A 19,964-nucleotide genomic window follows, 5' to 3' on the forward strand; every position below is an offset into this window, starting at 1 on the left:
GGGGCAAATCGATTAGACATGATTTTTAGACAACTATACTACCATCCTAGTTCACTCGCGTATATACGCGATATTACAAACACCTGCATTATATGCAAAGTGAACAAGAACTACGCGAAGCACAAAGTCCTGGAATACGCTCAAATAGAGGCGTACGCCATTGGCGACGTGCTATCGGTAGACATATATGGACCAGTTCCAGCATTAAAGAACGATCCAAAATACTTGCTAGTTGCAAAAGAAATCTTTACCAGTCGCGTCTGGCTTCGAGACATGCACAGGATTCAAAAGAAAGTAGTTTGCAACGCAATGGAATCAATTTTATTTGAAATTGAAATCCACGATGTCAAGATCAAGAAAGTGATCACTGACAACGGTACGCAATTTATTTCCGATTCCTGGTACAATTTGCTGGAAAAATGCGAGATCAAAGTTGCACACACGACAGCTTACAACCCTCAAAGTTCTTCAGTGGAACGAACAATGAGAGTAATAGGCGATAAGTTACGTGTCAAACTCAACGAAGTTTATGATCCATATCGCACTCACCTTGGTTGGAGTAAATTCGTTGGAGAAATCCAAAACGAAATTAACAACACACCAACGTCGTTTGGTTTCAAGCCCAACGAGGCTTGGTTTATACCAGACACGACGATTCCAGGTTTTCCAACTGAAATACGAACCTTCAATTTTCGAGATGCGTTAGCAAGATTACACGATCAGAACGAAAACAACCAAATTCCATCAATAACCATTGAGGAATGTCGAAGCCGTGAACTCAAGATATTTGACGTCCCGTCCGATGAACAGGAAGTCTTTATCGACAACAATGACTATGCCAGAGTCACAGCAGACGGCGCCTGTTCCAAAAATGGCTCACCCGAAGCTATCGCTGGAATAGGAATCTGTTTCAAACCGGGTTCAACTGCTAACATATCTGACAGGATTGTAAGCACAGAATTCCAGGTTACGAACAATTACGCCGAACTAATGGCAATAATTATTGCGCTCGAAATATTACGAGACAACGGCGTTAAGAAGATAAAATTGTTATCAGATTCGAATTACGTAATCAAAGCGCTAACGAACACATGCTCGATTTGGAAAACCAATAATTGGAAGAATTCCCGAAACAAGCCAGTTCATCATGCTGAACTATTTCAACGTATTCTTGCTATCAGGCAAGAGCTCGAAGATGTAGAATTTCAGCACGTATACGCACGCAAAGTAGAATACACTAATATCATAGCAGATATGTTGGCCAAAAAAGCTGTGTATACGAGTGAATGGCAAGAAGACAGAAGCGGAAATTTGACTGATCGCCAAGCTGTTGAAGCATTTATTAGAGAAAAAAGACGTCAAAAGCGTATTGAAGAAGAATATTGCTTCAACAAAACGCACGTTGATCCTACATATTTGCAACCTGGCGATATGGTTCTGATTACCAACCACAAACAGTCAAGTTTCGAAAAACGAACAGCTGCGAAACTCTATCAAAAGAAACATGGACCTTTTATAGTAATAAAATGGTCAGGTTTCAACAGTTACCTTCTGAAACCTACAGATGGAACAACTGTAGATAGAATTTCGAACATAAGACAGTTAACGCTATTCCTAACTAGCAAAAACATCAAAGACATGGAAAAAAGCGACTGTCTCAAATCATTATTAGACCAGCGTTCGATTGAAGAAAAAATCAAAGAATTTTTATTCAAAGCTCGCGAAGCAATGTCTGACAGCGAGGAAGACGTTGACGACCCGCCAACTCGTGCACCGCAAGGTGTCGGTATCAATGAGCGTGACATTGCAGAAGCATCACCTGCTATTTTACGACAGCTTGAAAATACAGCACGCGACCTTCGAGCACAACAAAGAGCTGAAAAACGCGATCAAGCCAGTACTTCAACAGCTACCGAACTACAAGTAGAAGTTGAAGTGCACAACCCACCGATTACTGAAACTGCAGTAAATGGTGAAGTGCCAACTGAACAACAGTCTACGGAATCAACATCCACTGATTTACGAGAGGAAGTTGATCCAAATGACTCAGCTCAGAATACCAGTGTCACTAAGGAAACTCCAACGAGTGCAGAGGATCAACCAGAATCCTCAGCCTCAACTGGGGCATCCGCAGCCACACCCAAACAAAGTGCACAACTTGCTCCTTCTAACAAGAAGCCGCGAGGTCGACCTCCAAAGACGCCCAAAATTGTGACAAACGCCGCGGAGCCGCAACCTTCAACGTCGCAATCTCAAACAGGAGATTTGACGACAGAAGGAAGCGCACAACCGGCAAAAGATCCAAATAAATTGACTAAATCTCAAAGGAAATCTGAGAGAATCAAGGCACGCCTAATGCGTATGGGTCAAGAACCACCAAGAACCTACGATTTCCATCAGATTGTCCCATATCATTACTCTGAGAAAAGTCTATATAAAAGTTACTTTATTGAAGACTCAGAACTTTCGCTCACAGAAGACTTACAAGAAGTTTTTACTGTGGAACCAAGAAACTTAGAGGTCAATAAAGTCACAGTTGAGATTAATCCTGAGGAAAATGAAATTAACATTTTCATTTCTCTCCCACCAGAATATAAACTGGAAGGGGAAATCATAAAGGTTGAAATTCCACCTCAGTGTGAAATACCTAGAAATGAAAATGCAATTGCTCAATTCTTAAAGAGTACAATTACCAACGCCATGAATGGCTGGTTACTTAATAAAATCTGAAATTAGTCAATTTATTTCATAAACTCATAACTGGAAATTTTGAACACTATAACCAGATAGTGACCAAAATACGCCACAGACCAGGATTCGCCGAAATCCAAGTCACAATGTAAATTCATTTTGATTGGCAAAATTTCAAACAGGAAATTAAAACAGTCAGAATGAATCACAAATACGAGAAAAAGTTTTAAATTTCAAATAATTAGTTTTGAAAATACAACCAAACATACGTAAACGCGGACTGGGGCATTTAAAATGATCAATTTCGAAAATAATTAGATTTTTGAATAATCACAAATCACGTATGCTCTATTACAAGTCTCGACAAGTTAAAATTCGGTAAAAGACTGAAATTTAACTACAGTATTGACCAAGTTTGGATTTCTTTCTAAGTTGAAATTCGGTAAAAAACTGAAGTTTAACTTAGAGAACCACTAAACACGTAAATATTCCACAAGGGAATAGTCACGTAACAGCCAATACTCGGTTTAGATAGCTAAAACGCGAAAATTTGAGTAAAATCTCAAAATTTTGAAAAATAACGCTATTCAAAGCGTTACGCGTTACGTTACGGGCAAAAACGTGAGCCACCGCATCCGCATGTACTCAGACGGAATAACACCGGCGAAAATGTGCTCTTATCACAATTTCATCACTTCGAAGGAAAGTTTGATCGAATTAGAAGTTGTTCTTAGCAAAATTGCGATCTTTTTGAACAATTGAAGCTATTTTGAGGTTCATTAACGTATTAAATTACTGTTCATCGATTTCTACAGTGCCAGCTGTATTGAAACGAGTAAGTAAACCTCCAATTACGTAGTATTCAGTTCAAACTAACATCGAACAATTTCAATTATCTCGCTTCAACTTTTTAACAGAAAAATGGAAGCCCAACCGAACGTGGTTCATCATGAGCACAATATATCGACGCAACGCATTCGTCAAACATGTCGGATTAGAAAAATCAACGGCGAAATCTTCAGAAAATGTTACGTTAGAAATAACAACGGTAATGAAACACCGAAATGGATTCAGTTGTCCTACCTGGAATGGTGGGATAATCTCACGGAAAATACCAACCACTATCAGGTATATATTTTTTCGTTAACACTCTGAATAATCATCGCTGTTAATGAAACTAACCAATGACATGTGATTTATTTGTTCAAACAAGGAGTAATTAGTACGGTAACGGCGGCGCAGAAACTCCAGCGAATCAACGTATTTGCGGGTGAATCAGCGCACCAGATTACGACGAATGAAACACATAAAAGATGTGATCATCGTCGTGATAAATCTTAATTTACCTTACTAATTTGCATTCTCGTACTTGTCTTTCATACCTTAAATATAGATGTATTATATACTGCTTGCTTCAATTAGTCATTCACACTCTCATTGCACAGCTTAACATTGCATACTTCGCCGAAAGTAAACAATGTACGCTCTCACACAGCTTAATTACACGCAAATGAACAAATGGATACTTCGTAGGAAGTAACCTAACGTTCAATATATGCCTCACATAATTAACAACTCAACCGCTTGAGAGTATTTTAATCAAACTCGATACTAATATCGTTCTCAATCGATTATTTAGCGCTCAAGAAAAATGGAAGCTACAATTAAGCAATGATGAAGGCTGAAATGAAACATACATCGAATAACTACAAATACAAATTCAGGTAACAACTCGAAGTTTATTTGTATACTAAATTATTCGATGATAAAAGCAAGCAACGTGAATATTACACATCAATGGTAAAGTGAATCTCTACAATGAATTCATCGCATTCGGTTTTCGTTTCAAAATAATTAGCAACAAGCTACGTGAGTTGAAAATTACTCTAATAAGAGTTGGTTTCGAACTTATGATTAGATTTTGAAAGTTAGCATTACATCTACGATCAATTCACCGGCGAGTGAAATGATTCTAACGTGGAAGAGCTACGAAGATGAAACCGAACGTTGATGCAAAATTTTCTTTATGGTAAAATAAAATATCACGTAAGTACCAATTACATACTTCAATGTAAGTAAGTAATGAGTACCAGACGATCTCTCAGAGTACAGATTGTTCAGATGGTGTTTATTTCCAAATTATAAAATGAGCTACGTAGACGAAACCGAACGTTACAGTAATTATCTTTCAAAATAATGATCGCTGAGTAAAAACTGCGTACTTCAACGTAAGTAAAACAGCAGGTACTTGGTAATTTGGTTTCAAACGCTAATTCTCCGGTTTAGTATTTTGAAAAATATTCCAAAGTGAGTAAAATTCAAAATTACAAATTAGCAGCGAACCAAATCAAATCATTTATAACTAGCGAATAATTTAGTCAATTCAGATACGCAAATGAAAGATAATTTTAACGAACGTTCATTAGCAGAATACCTACGGTCAATTTACCGGTGAGTAAAGTGATTGTAGCTAGGAAGAACTACGTAGACGTAACCGGTCTCAATTAATAATGATTCTGCGAAATAAATCAGCTAGGAGAAGCCACGCAGAAAATACCGATGGTCTCTTAGTTTAAAATTTCAAAAACAGCTAAAAGAGCTACGAAACTGAAACCGATTATACTAAGACCAAATAACAGTACTAAATCAACCTAGATTTATGAATAATTAGCAGTAATAATTTATTCAGAAATTTTGATCGCTAATAACGTTCACGTATTTTCATACAAATTCCAGATCGTATACGAAGGGCGAGCAAATTTTATCGTAGTATAAAATACCGCCAGCGATACAAATGGAATATAGCAACGTTGCCAGACGTAGCATTTAGAAGTAGAAAATACAGGTACAGTGACTAATTATGTAGTCGTTTAGAATTTCCAGCATCGGTGTTAAGTAATACAATGTTTGTTTTTTCTCGGTGAAACAACTACGAGTATGATGAAAATAATCAGATTTTCGCAACAGAAAGTAGCAGTTAAAAAGTAATCAGAAAAAATAGAATTCGAATTGGAATAAATCGACAACATAGCAAACTCTATTCAGAAAGTTGCTTTTGGAGCTAAACGTACAGGTAAAACTTAGTTAGCATACTGAGATTCATGTACAAATCCATATACCCTGTCTAAACACTACAACTCAAAATTCGAAAAAACAAAATTACGAAAACGCAATTTTCTAACGCAGACAAGTTCGAAATGTTTTTCGAAATAATAGATTTTGAAACTCATTTTTCACATACATATGCCCTCATGTTTGCGAGAAAATTAGATTCGTGCATTGCAAAGCGTTTTCGAGGCAATGAGAAATTTTTGAAATTAATTAAGAGCCCAAAATAACTAAATTTGGTTGACTTGAAATTATTTCAAATCTCAAAATGTAATTTTGAAAATTCCAAAACGTGAATAAAATGACCGAAATAATAGATTTTGGATATTTTTTCACGAAATTTTTGCAATACAGTAAAAGACTGTGATGCAAATTTCTTCGAACAAATACCTGAAAAAGACATAAATAAAAGCCACAGGAGCAGTAATATTTAATCGATGACAAATAGAAATTTGAATAATTAGAATTTCGAGATGATAACAACAAAAAACACCAGCACGCAAATTTCAACCATCGAATCCGATAAAAGATTGGAATCGATGATGAAATCTGACGCAATAATTTCGAGACAAAGAAAAACGTGCATTTAGCAAAAGGCAGATGTTTTCTTTCGATGAAGAGAAAGCGACGCGACTCGTAGCGATAGCAAAATGGCTGACAGGCCGTTAAAAAATTCGATTTAATTGCGACGTAGTTTATCATAACAATAAAGACCGCCGAACTGCGCATTTAGGCGCACATTTTGACAAACCCGTTCCAGGAAAATCGGCGCCGTCTGATATTTTCTGCTTAGAACATTCTAGAAGGTTATAGTCAAAACCTGCCGTTCGAGCGCATCGCTACCAACACAACGCCGAGTTCGACCAATCCCATTCGCTGCCGCCGAGTAGCGAAGTGGGGGAAAGACTCGGCAGTTGGAAGCAACGACGAACCTGATCCAACTATCGAAATCATTATTTCGTTTCACGTGCTATCAAGTACATGTCTTTGCTCTTGCTATATGTTTTGCTAATGCGTTTTTGAATCTTCATATTCTGTCTTCGCGTCTTATTTTTGCGTTGCTATCGTAGGTAATTATTACTTATTTCGAGTATAGTATTTTCGTTTCTCGTTTCAATTTTAAATATTTGTCATCAGCTCCTGTGGTAAGTACAAACTCGTACGATCATTATGCTTTCACATTACTAAGCAGTGTTAACGTAAAAAACAATAGGCCCACCATGCCGATTTGTTTTCTAATCAATATTCAGAACTTATTTTGTCGCTAAATCGGTATTGCCTTACAACTTCGTTTAACACCTCGTCGCATTTCTGTTCACAGTGATGGCAGAATCTACGCATCTCGCATGCGATAAATGCGGTTTGGTGATTACATCACACGGCAAACAATATGGAGGCGATAAAAAGGTTCCCGAATCAATCTACATAACCAAATGCCAGCATCTTTACCATAAGAGCTGCATCATGAAAGCGATCAAAGACTCCGAACTCCGAGATCCTGCCGGCGTGCAGTTGACTCGGTGTACACATATCGGTTGTGAACGAGACGTGAAGGAGAACATCTGCTACAAGGTAGAGGTAACTCGTATTCAGATCTCAACACCTGAACCTACGGGAGCCGCAACCGGCGAGTTGCAAGCTCTACGTAGGGAAATCGCTCAGCTGCATACCGACAAAGAACTACAACAAGATTTGTCCGAAGACATGTACAAGAAAATGTCAGATTTCGAGGTACAATTAACTGATGCGAATAATATGATCGCGAGTTTAAAAGCTCAATTGGAAACTACCACGGCGAAATACGAGGCACTTCGTAAAGCCAAAATGTCATCGCTATTCCCGAGCTCCACAGCGATAGCCAGTCACTTGAACCAGCAATCTGCAACCAGCTCGAATGCGACGACGCCAGCTTCGCTGCCGGCGGTTACGGCCACCTTACCGACGAATATGACGCCGATTTCGACGAACACGGCATCCACCACGGCGACAAACGAACCCTGCCAGGGGTTTGTACCGTCACCGTTTCCGCCACCACCTCCGGTCAACAACGGCACACCAGAGGTCACGCCGAAAGTTCCGAAGCCGTCAAAAAACGCGGAAAGAGGTATCCCCGCGCCCACGCCGGTGGACGCAGGGATACCTCAAACAAACGCCGCTACCGCGAGCAACCTTACGCAAGGCCTCCACCGCCCGCCGCCCGGTTTCCCGACCATAACAGGCGCCGCAGCGAACGCCGCGACGAACGCTACGACGAACGCCGCGATGACCGCTACGACGAACGCTACGACAACCGGTACTACGATGAATACGAGCACCATCACGACGAACGCCGCTATGACAACCGCCCCACGGACACTCGCTCACGTCGAGGACGCGGCCGACGGGGCGCTCATTAGTTTCAAAATCCCGTTCGTGCAACCGGGTACAGCGCCGACTGTACCGGATGCAAGTTCACACTCGCCAATCTCATCATACTGGAATTTCCCGCAGAAGAAAGATACAGAATACTGGGGAAGATCACTCGCTCAAAGTGGCGAGCAGTCGAACTCCAGTATGCCTGACACCGCCAACGTGCAGAATTCCGTTGATCCGAACGCGAATTTGCACGCTAAAAACCAAGCGGAAAATGCTCAACCAACGGCGAACCAGTCTCCGGCGGTCGTACCGAAGAAGAAGAAGCGGGCAAAACCTGGAAAACAGTCAAACACGAAATCAAATCGAGACACCTTTGACGCACGATACCCCGAGGTAACGCATGAGGTGCTAGCGCCGTTCTATCCAACGAACGCTTACCCGCAACACTTTGCGGTGTGCGGTTTAAAAATCGGAGAAGCGAAACCGGTTATGGCGCTGTTCGCATACAAATATTGGATTGTAGGCGACATCCATGCCCATGGTATCATGCATGCGATTACGGAAGGCAAACCATATCATGACAACATAGATAAACGCATGTATAAGCGTGACATGAAAATTTCGGAATTAATTGAATTAATCGTCGAATTAAAACAAATTCCGAAAAATCTCATGATATCCATTGGAACATATGACATCTTCGCATTTACGCCACCGAATACCTTCGACCTAAATTTCCGGAAACTCATCGAAGTTTTAGGAGATAAAAAAGTCGAACAGGTAATCATGCTGCCACCGAATGCGAGCGGCCGATTGCACAATAACACATTCCGGCAAATTACCCAAACATTCTCGTACAATTGGGGAACTGGAAAATTCCAGTATATGGTTGCGAGCCACTTACTCAACGACTTGAACCTAGAATTGGCATCAGTGGACGAGCTTGGCCCGAAATATACGAAAGCTACATACCAAAAAGTAGCAAACTGTATCGCAGCCGTATTTATTCCGGAACCAGTCATCGAAAAAAGCGATTCAACCGCCGAGTTGAATAACGCTAATAGCGCCGCATCATCACCTGCAACGCCCCCAACATCAAAAGCGAAGCTTGATACGAACGTCGATTCGCAACAAACTTCCGCACCAGTGATGCCGCAGTTCAATCTGCCAAAATCGTCGTTCCAGCAAAGCCCGAATGACATCGTAACCGACACCCTGTCACCATCCTACGTAAACCCGCAGTTGCAGCAGGCAACAGCGAATTACCTGGGAAATAAAGCAGTGGGTACGCCGCCATACCCCAAAGTGGGTACAGCGACACCTGGATGTCATCCGCTAGATCCGCGAAACCAAAAGGCGAAATCAACAACTTCAACGAAAGTTGAGATTTCACCATACAGTGGCTTGCACCTAACAAATGTAGGTTTTTCTGACGACGAACAGAAACCGCTTACCGACAAAGAGGTGATCGAACGCGCCAAAGTCCTCACTAAAATTCAAGCCGACGTAAAAGCTAGTAAAGCGAAAGAGCAGGAGCGACTAGCCGCAGATGCCAAATCGCGCGAATCGCTGAAGGAAAAGATGGAGTGGAAAAAAGAGGCCGACAATGCGCAAGCTGGCATCTCCTCATCGAAGGAGAAACCAGCCCGCAATGTTTCTGAACAATCCGGGAACTCGTCGGAAGATTCAAGAAACAAGTCTAAGCAAAGCTCGTCTAAAACTCCATCCCGCGCAACCTCCAAAGCAAGAGAACGCTCCCGCTCAGAGCACCGATCGTCGAATAAATCAAAAGATCGCAAGGTAAAATCGGGAGATGAGTCGTCCGTACTCAACACCGGTCTTAAACCTAACCCGACTATCGATAACGACAAATACATTGGGTTCATGGTAAAAACTCCACCATCGGGTAAACCTCCTACCGAAACGGAGCGACGAATGTACGAGATATTCGGCAATACCGAGGGTGCACCTGAACCTACCGACTCAACGACCTCTGCTTCTGCATCGGAAAGCGACACAACGAAAGTCGTTAAGTCAAAACCGCGCAAGTCACGCAGCGCGATAAAAACTAAGCTCTCGCCACCGCAAACGTTACTGACTTACATTCCGAGACAGCAGCGTGCAAAGCAGCTGCGAGTAAACGCAGCGCTTAAGCGCAACTTAGTCCTCAAAAAGGTATTCGGTACACAGTCTCAACCGAAAAAACAAACTGATGCCGAACATCCTACGACGGAAAGAACAGTCGGCACTCAGCCAAAGGTACTCGTGCCGAAGCTTGATTTAACAGAATCAACGCCGCATGAGAAACCAGTGAAAACGGTCGACTTAACCGGATCAACGTCGCTAACGGAGTCGGATAAACCGCTCAAAACAATCGACCTTACCAATACGGCAGATCCTTCCGCCGAGGAGGAACTACCTCAAGGAGCGCAGTCAGTCGAGCAGCGCATACTCACAAAGGTTGATACAGCGGTACAGGATACGACTCTAACTCTACATTCCGTCGAGAATGATGAGTTTACTACCATTCGACAAGTAGTGACCACCGTAGTCACTACTGAAGCGATCGAAACAACCGAGCCGGCACACCTCGTTGGTACTTATGATCTGACTAATGAGAGTCCTCGCAACGACGAAGAATCTCAACAGCCAGTATCACCACGCACCGAAGCAGCGCTCCTCGATGAAGGAGTACAGCAAACGGGCGTACCGGCAATCGAACCTTCAAATGACGATGAAGGTGAAGACGACGAGGAGGATGAAGACGACGAAGATCTTTAAACCTACTCGCGTTTTCTTTATAAATAGTTAAAAATTTTTCTTTTGTTTGTTTTGTTTCGATCGTATTTCGTTCTCTTACATTTGCCAAAACTCACTGTCGTAATAGTAATAAGCAGTTTTGTACAATTTTGATATCAGAATACAAGATTTTGAATCAATGTATCTCATTTACTTTGTCGATATTATTTTGATTACAGCAATAATGAATATTCAAGAACGCTGGTGTGCCTTCAATGATATTTATTACATACTGCGCTTCGTCGACAGATTGGTGCACGCATTCACAGTAACGAATGCCTTATCTGAAAAAACTGCGCACATAAGCATTAGATGTCATAATCAAGATGACTGCTTCTATGTATCGACAACAACTCGTTCAATTGAACTCGACAAAGAGTATTTCATACTATGGTTTGCACTGCTGTTACTCTACACAGACTTACTTTGGCAAATTTACAACATTGAAAGCTCACAATCGTCGAATTGTTGAAACTTTCAATACATCAACTTTCGAACTTCTCTAACAGGAGTTGATCGAAAAACAGAATTATATCCCAATCGTCGAATTGGTGGTCTTTTCTCTATGTTACAAACTCGTCGTAGTTTGTTGAGTTTTTTACTGCCAATTCTAATACTTTATATTTTTTCAACAGTATCGAAAAAATGGTTTGCGTATCGAAAATGCCCGTAGGGCATTCGTTCCGAAAGCCGTCGTTGGACGTGTTACACGAGCCAGTCCGAAGCAACGAAGTTCTAGTCCGACCATGGCCAATTATTCCACCGTGGCACCCAGAGTTGAGACGTTTACTCGCACCGAACGATGACACCGTCGAGCGTCGTCAAAGGTTCCAGCCGAATATTCTCACTCGCCGGCCGCCAACTCCGGAAGTAACCGACATTATCACGGTAATGCCAAGCGGCGAAGAGCGGCGATATTATGAGATCACCCGCAATGCCAACGAAGAGCCGCAACTTCAACCAATCCAGGGACCGGCAAATTCTACCGATCAGCGACAAATCACCTGGACTCAGGTTCATCGGCGATCAACGGCACGTCCCCTCAACCGATATGATTCCATCGTCGATGAGATACTCCAGTCGCGGTATGAGCCCGAGCCGAACACGGAATTCAATCGTCTACCGCTCAACGAAGCGCCGACGGCACATCCGTTCGCGATCCTATTGGAACGAGTCACCGCGCCGCTTACTTACGTCGATGACATTCGAATTGCACCGCAATGACCAGCTTTTTCGATACTACCATTGTAAATTTTTCTTTGTAAATAATTTTTTTTTTTGTTTTTTGCATTTTGTATTTTCTTTGTTAAGTCTGCCTGCGTGCAGATATTTCAAAGTTTTTATTGTTTTTATTCTCATCATGGATGTTATGTAAATATCATGTTAAAATTACTTTTGTTTTCAAATTACATACCTACGTGTATGGATTTTCTGTTACTTGTATTTTCGTTTTGAACTAATTCTTAATTTTTTGTGATTGATGTATCACGGTGATAATATGTTTTTGTTCCTTTTATTTGTATTAATTTTCTTTTGTAACATTTCGTATTATTTCTTGTTTGAATTTTCACCCAGTGATGTGTTTGTCACCTTAATTCGTTAGTTGCTTTGTATTTTTTTATTTTTTTATGTTCTAGTATTAATTTTCGTTAATTTGTACATAGTTCCTACAAGCCGTTACTACCTCGTCGAAGGTAGAAACGACTTTATTATTAGTAACATCTTTGTTTGCATTTTCGAAGAGTTTTTTGCTTTATATTTTCTCTCTTGTGTTTTGAACCCTTAATGCGATATCGTCGTATATTGCAACTGATTAAGCGTGATGACAACTCGTTGAAGTTATCTCACGTGAGTACCAATCGCCGAATTGGTACTACATACCCGTGCAAACTCGAGAATTGATTTGCTAGAATCGATTGTCACGCAGTCTGATATTTTACCACCTCAGGATAAGATGGCGCATGAATCGACAAACAGGTTGATACTGTAAGCCGCAAAGTCTCTTTGAACGATATATGCAACACAACAGGTGTAGCAAGTTTAAAGAGCACTCTTTTTGTCCTGGTTGACATAAGATGCGTCGTCGAACGCAACTATTTATTTATTTATTGAACCGCAGCCCTCAACAAGCAACAACGGGTCAGTTGAATGCGCATTATCCGACAGTCAGGTTGGAAATGTAAGACGCTCGCTCTCATAAGAACATTAAAATAATAGGTACTCTGCCAAGGCACGAATCGGATACGCGATACCTATCGAGCCTCTCTCTTTCTAGAGTCTTAGATTGAGGCGAGCTCACGTCATCCGAACGTGACCTAAAATGAGGTATCATCAAGGATCGCCGTCCCACCGAGACGGCGCGAGTTCCAACGGACAGAGTTCCGATGGCTCCTTGTTGGTACTGCTTTGAAGAGTAACGCAAGAACGTTACAAATGTTCAGAGAGCTAAATGAATTACCGCGATGGTATTCGGGATTACCGCGGTGTAGTCCCTTTAAAAGCTAAACTGACTTTCCTCTCAAATAAAACGATCAGTTGCAAAGCGCCTTCTCCGACATTCAGGTTGGAAATGTAAGCCGCAAGTCTCCTAGAAGAACATTAATTTAATAGGTACTCTGCCCTGGTATCGCAGGATATAAAGAAGCGACGGATTCGCGTTGTTTTCCTCGTGTTTTGTCGATACCTAAAACGACAACAGGTACTCTGCCTGAGTAATACCGAAGTGGCTGTTAAAATCCTGCACGATTTTTTCGGAAACTTTGGACCATTACCAAAAAGACAACAGGTACTCTGCCTGGGTAAGCACCCACTATTTTTTCAACGCTGGGTGTTATTACCAAAAAATGACAGATAGTATCTCCACGAGGTGATACAATGTTCAGGGAGCACAATTACCGCGATGGTAATTAGAACTACCGCGGTGTAGTTCTCACACGATAAACTGATCGAGTCTTTCGAGCCATAGGAAAACGATCGTCGAATCGTATCTGAAAGCTCATTTCGGCCTTGTCACCTTGCCTGTAATGACAACCAGTTGAAGTATGCGCTTTAATCGACTATCAGGTCGGATTTTGTAAGCCGCTCGTAACACCTCCACTAGGAGCATATTAATAATTGGTTCTCTGCCACGGTACATCTATGCGCCAAGATGTTGAGAAATTGAGACATGTCACCATCAAATCGCGAGATCTTGAGGAGACTTGTACTCAAAGACTTCTTCACCTTTGGGCTGTGTAGATGATATTACCGAAAATAGACCGTAACACACTAGGTGTTATATTGGTATGCTCGGAGAGTTTATTTTTACCGTGTTGGTATATGCAACTACCGTCGAGTAGATGCGAGGTATTATTCAAACTGGCTCACAATTACAGCAAGGTCAAAATTGGTAAATTAGTGGTCAAGGTTTACGAACCCTTTACACCCTGAAAAAAGGACATGCTATTAATTGGTACTCTGCCATGGAGGCATACCATGCCGACAACCTTGCGCAATGCAGCTTGTTCGAGAGCACGGTATTGCCATCTCCATTGCCAATGAAAAGAACCGCCTGCTAGGGCGATTGTTACCTTGATCATTGGCGATGTGATCCAAAAAATGAACTGTAACACACAAGGTGTTATATACGCATGTTCAAATCAGGAAGACCGCTGATCAGCACTCTTGGTCGTCGAACCAATTGAAACCCATCCAAAGGACATGCACTATTTCGGTTCTCTGCCTCGGTACTCACCTACCTAGTCAGCAAGCGGATACTTGTAACGTTACTCGAAGAAACAGACTCGGACAGTAACAGTTTACGGTTTCGCAGAAGACGAAGTAGTGAAGTTACCAAAAATGACCACGCGCCCATTCGCTGGAAAATAAATCGTTGTATTTGTCCCAGCGACTTGGCGATTGGAATCGAAAAGTAACATAGAAGATGTTGCAAGTATGTCCGAATGGGATGCTGACACCTAGGGAATTGAGAGGAAACTTGGTAGCATGGTTTACAAACCATTAAAAGAACCGCACAAGAACATATTAATAATTGGTACTCTGCCACGGTACGCACCCCGTATCTGGAAGAAATCAGGCATGGTCCTGGAGGATTCCGCGGGTGAGGACGTTACCGAAAAAGACAGGTACGCTGCCTGATAAGTGCCACGACTTGCACGGAACCGGTTACGGGTTCCAACAGGAAATGTAGCGATGACTACCTTTCTGCAAGTCATGACACACACGAAACCGATGACACAGCTTCAATTAAAGAAGCCAGTTTCTTTTCGTAGTTGGTGTTGTTCGAGCTTTCGTGTTATCAAAAATGCCAATTTTAACACAATTAAAGTGTTATAATATGTTCAGACGGACAACGCTGCAAGAAGGATATACTATAATAACAGGTTTCCCAGCCTGCGAATCCTCTGCGAGAATTGCAGAAATCGCTGTGTCATTATTTTGCATATCGATAATCGCGATCCGGCAGGCACGTGCCATTTTTCGCATTATCAACCTCAAAAAAATGACAGATTTCTTGCAGACGTCGCAGTGAGTGATTTTGAAAAATGGAAGTAACATATAAGATGTTACAATCGTATATCCAAAGCAGCGAAACTACCAAGCACAAAATTGAAATATAGAATACCATTCTTTGATTATTACGCGGTACCACCCACACATGAATCTGTTGCTGGGCCTTGATGGTCGAGTAATTTATTTTCTCTTGTCTAAGTTATTCTTTACCGTATGCCTCTGCCATTCTCATCGTAGAAACGCAGGGGGGCAGGGGGACAGCTCCGCTGCCACGTACATGCATAGTATATCATGTTTTTATCCGTGCTTTTCTCCGCTGGTTACGCCATCGAGCAAACCTCAGAGGGGCATATGTGATATACTACTATGCCGTACGTGGTATGTATAGGGCTCGCCCACATGGTAACACTGCGTTGCACTAAGGCAACACTGCGTTGTATTCTCGTCAGCTAGCCATACGAGCCAAGCGACGAGAGTACAGAACGCCAGTAATGTATCCGAGTGCACGCGGGTATGTTATTCACGGTTAATGGGTTAATGCAGTCATTTAAGTATAAGTTTTACTCTCGAGTGTTAAGTGTTAGGTTTAGTGCTTTAGTTTTAATTAGTGTTTAGTATATTCATTTAATAGACGAGAAGGAGTGATGATCTACTCGTCGCCACTCTGGGTAAGTACTTGCACATATCAGTGTGAATAAGTTAGATCTCCTTGCCAGAGGAGATCACTTATCCAAACCTACACCACAGTGTGTAACACCAACGTGTGTATATTTAGTTTAAGAAAGTGTCATGTTAACTAGTACATTTGCTTATGTGCTATTCATGTAACGTGTTGTTAATATTGCACACATTAAATATTATTCTTGTGTATAACTTGTTATTATTTATGGTGTGTATGATCATATGTTAAGAGTGTAAAAGCAACCATTTCCTACTCACGCCCTAGCCGAGCATGTGAGGTATTCCGGTGAGTATTTAGTAGAAATACTCTAAGGGATATTTCTTGGAAACAACACAATAGCAACCATCGTAAGTCACATTACAAATCACTGCTTTAAGTCAATTTACCCTCTTACAAGTATTTCATTCGTTTTTTATTATTTTTTTTGTTTTTGTAATTTGTACCAAATTTTATCATTTGATTGAAGTTTTTTGGTACTTTTTGACTATGTTTATTGTTTATGTTGTTTTTAATAGGTTTTCTTGATAAAGTGTTTTTATGCCTTTTCAAGTTGGCTAAATTTGAACAAATTTTGCTAATATTTCATCTGTAATTTCATGTTTTTTTTTGTAATTTTCCAAGATTTTAAAGCGTTTTAAGAATTTTAATGTCATTTTCGAGGCATTTTTTGCAATTTTTTATGCAAATTTTACATTTTAATTCAAGTTTTTTTGTGCTTTCTGAGTAATTTTATATTGTTTTAAACAATAAGTCTTCTTGATGTTTTGAGCTGTTTCAAAAATTTAATCACTTTTTTTGGTAAGTTCCACATTTTAATGCTTTTTCAGTATATGCCCTTTTAAACATATTTTTACGATGTTTCACGCTTTTTGTGTCATTTTGTCAATTTTTTGAAGGTCTCGCTGAATGATTTTAATGGTATTTGAATATTTTTGTACCATTTTCGGCATTTTTCCCCATTTGTTCAGGATGTGTTATGCAAATTCTACAAAATTCTGAAAGTTTTGTTATAAATTATGGTTTTCGAGTACCTATTTTTATATGATTTTCAACATGATAAATGACGTCTTCTGATTTTTGAAATTTCAATCATTTTGAACAATTTTTGATATCATTTCAACAGTTAATTTTAACCCTTTTAAAAGTATATTTTTAATGTTATTTCAAACGTCATAACATAACCATCCAAAAACATATTTTACATAATACACTTAGGTTAGAAAGAGTATTTGAGAGATTAATTTCATGTCAACACTTCTATTATTGATATAAAAATACACTCACCAATACAACAATGTAATGACTACATTCAGACAAACGCTCAGCAAGAAGAAAGCCGATGGATATACATCTATCGTGTATTGAAAAATTCCATTATAAATTGGATGACAAGCTGGGATTATCAGCCCAAAAATTCCAAGAACCGAATTCAAACGACCTGCGAATTGCAAGAAGATCAGAAAAAAATTGCTTGTTTATGAAAAAGTTTTGGTAGGTATGTAGATCAAAGTTACATTACAAATTTGTCAGGACTGAAGTAAAAAAAAATTGTGAACTCACCAAGTTCATCACTTTCGTAATATTTACTGAGAAATGACAAGCTTACTGATAGGGCAGCCCCATGAAAAATGTGAAATAATGGAACTGCAATCAAAAATACCTACGTATAGTAAATTGAAATTTTTTTAAGTCTCTGGACTTCTGGAAATGCCTTTTTTCTGGTAGGAAGGTACATACTTATATAGGTTTACTCTGAGATATTTTTTAATTTAAGTGAAATTTTAAAAATCAAAAAATTATTCGTGTTTATTTCAAAAACTTAAAAAAAGGAGTAAAATTGAAATCGATCAGAATTAAGCATCATACAATTACTTACCAACATACAGATGCCAATTCTGATCAGCAAACAAGTATCCAAAAACTGCAACTGTATTACATATTCCAGCAAGTATACCAATCATCCCATCGTGTACTTTTAGAAGTCTACTGAGCACAATAGAACAAAACATACTTCCTATAGCGACAGAAATTACCATATTTTTAGCCTTCAGTAAGACTTATAAGCGTCATAATGCGATGAGTATTTTACCTGTGCCTACCTATAATAACACCGATGTATCGATAAAGTACATACGAGCTGTATTCACGTTCATCCCAATGGAATTTATACCTCAAAAATAAGTATAAAATGCCATTTTCTCCTAAAGAATTGAACATTTGGGTACATTTTGATCCGATACGACGTAAACCTAATTTGAAAAATGTCAGCAAAAAGCTACATAAAAATAGTTACCTTGTGTGGTGAAAAATACCAAAGTATAGATGATCAGCAACACCAAAACAACGAGCCTTTTATGACCCAGGCTTTTCTTGAAAACAGCTTCAAAACTGTCCACAATCTTCATAACATTAAATACACTCGTAAATTGTAATTTCCCATCAACTTGCACCGAAATATCTTTAACAAAAACCAACGCCAAGATCAACGAAGCAACAGATAGAATAAAACACATCAAATACGTGTAGAAAAATCCGACACAGTGTAGAATAAATCCACTTCCACCGTATCCCAACAAATCAGCCAGCGTTCGAGTCGCCGAAAGGAATCCAAGTCTCATTGTACGACTTTCCATCGACGATACATCGCAAATGTACATTTGTACTCCGAAAATAATCATGGAAATACCTCCAGTTAACATTTCCATTACGACGTTTGATAACATGGCCGTCCATGGAATCCAATGCCAAAAATAAGAGTGTAAACAACCAAACAGCGATTGAAAAATTTGGCCCACTATTGGTAGAAAGATTAAAGGTCTTCTGCGTCTTCCGGCGAGATCGCTCCAGGATGCAGCGAATATCGAACACGTTAGGCAAAAGAACAACATTATGAAGCGATAAAATGAGTTTATTTCGGTGGCGTAAACCACTCCTTGTTTTTCATTGTCACAAGGGGTGTTTAAGTCTGGTTCGGAGATGGTGCTGAGGCGGCATTTTTTCTGCAGTAGTAGGTTGGTATTGGTGGCGTCGATGATTACGTAAACTGTCCAGTACAAAAAGTACGCTGGTTCGACTGTGATTAATTTTACGATATTGGAATAATTTTTCAACATATTATAAGCATCGAACGAACTACCAGCACTGAATAATATTTTGCTTTAAAATCACCAAAACAAAATAGGTACTTCGCATGTTTAGCTCGGCACAAATTTTTTCAAAACTGAAAACAAAATCACTCGACAGTGATGAAAACGTATCAGTTTCACAAAAACAGTCGACCAATCATCAAACGTTTAATTACATTGGATATTCTTCCTATTCCAACACAGAGGTTCGTTATCGTTATTATTTGCGTTCGTATCATAAAATAAGTGGGTACTTGAAGCCAATTTATCTTTAAATAAAAATACCTACCTATACACACATTTATAAAAAAAAATACGAATGCATGAAAAAATTATACTGAAAATTTACATAACGGTAAACAGGCACAGTTAAGCTGTAGGAACAATAAATCAAACAATATGACAGCAACCTAATGATTATTAGGAAGTCGGTCTCTCTGTGTCTGCATAAGTCTATAGCCATTTCTTTGTAGGATAAAGATACCTATGTGGTGGCCCGACAAACCACCTCGACACAATCTTGAAAAAAATGAGGTCGAGTTGGTTCAAATTTTATTTCGAGTTTGAACCAATAAATTTCCTTTTCATCATTTTTTTCGGCATAAAATCTACCTATTCTTAAGCATTAGTATAAAATCCAGCAAAATCTACCATCAAGCATATTTTATGTTGAGACATCGTCACATATTTTC

The 19,964-nt window shown here is 39.9% G+C and overlaps 2 protein-coding genes across 2 annotated transcripts in view; one reads left to right on the plus strand and one right to left on the minus strand.

Moving 5' to 3' along the window:
• Positions 1-19,425, minus strand: part of LOC135838946 (probable peptidoglycan muropeptide transporter SLC46) — a 31,256-nt gene extending 11,831 nt beyond the window's left edge. Inside the window, exons 1-5 of the mRNA XM_065354774.1 lie at positions 18,441-19,425; positions 18,247-18,348; positions 18,024-18,161; positions 17,708-17,791; positions 17,432-17,585 (exon numbers count right to left, since the gene is read on the minus strand). Coding sequence (XP_065210846.1) covers positions 17,432-17,585; positions 17,708-17,791; positions 18,024-18,161; positions 18,247-18,348; positions 18,441-19,260 — 1,298 coding nt within the window. The 5' untranslated portion in view covers positions 19,261-19,425. The remainder of the gene's footprint in view (positions 1-17,431; positions 17,586-17,707; positions 17,792-18,023; positions 18,162-18,246; positions 18,349-18,440) is intronic.
• LOC135838787 (uncharacterized) lies at positions 5,712-11,295 on the plus strand. The gene is made up of 2 exons (XM_065354544.1): positions 5,712-5,764; positions 7,121-11,295. The coding sequence occupies exon 2, from the start codon at positions 7,123-7,125 to the stop codon at positions 10,933-10,935; it is 3,813 nt and encodes a 1,270-aa protein (XP_065210616.1). The 5' UTR covers positions 5,712-5,764; positions 7,121-7,122; the 3' UTR covers positions 10,936-11,295.
• Positions 19,426-19,964: the final 539 nt, after the last annotated feature.

Source organism: Planococcus citri, chromosome 3 (genome assembly GCF_950023065.1).
Source record: "Planococcus citri chromosome 3, ihPlaCitr1.1, whole genome shotgun sequence".
Taxonomy (NCBI): domain Eukaryota; kingdom Metazoa; phylum Arthropoda; class Insecta; order Hemiptera; family Pseudococcidae; genus Planococcus; species Planococcus citri.

Coding starts and splice junctions, on each gene's coding strand:
- LOC135838787 (XM_065354544.1), top strand. CDS start 7,123: ATGGCAGAATCTACGCATCTCGCATGCGATAAATGCGGTTTGGTGATT.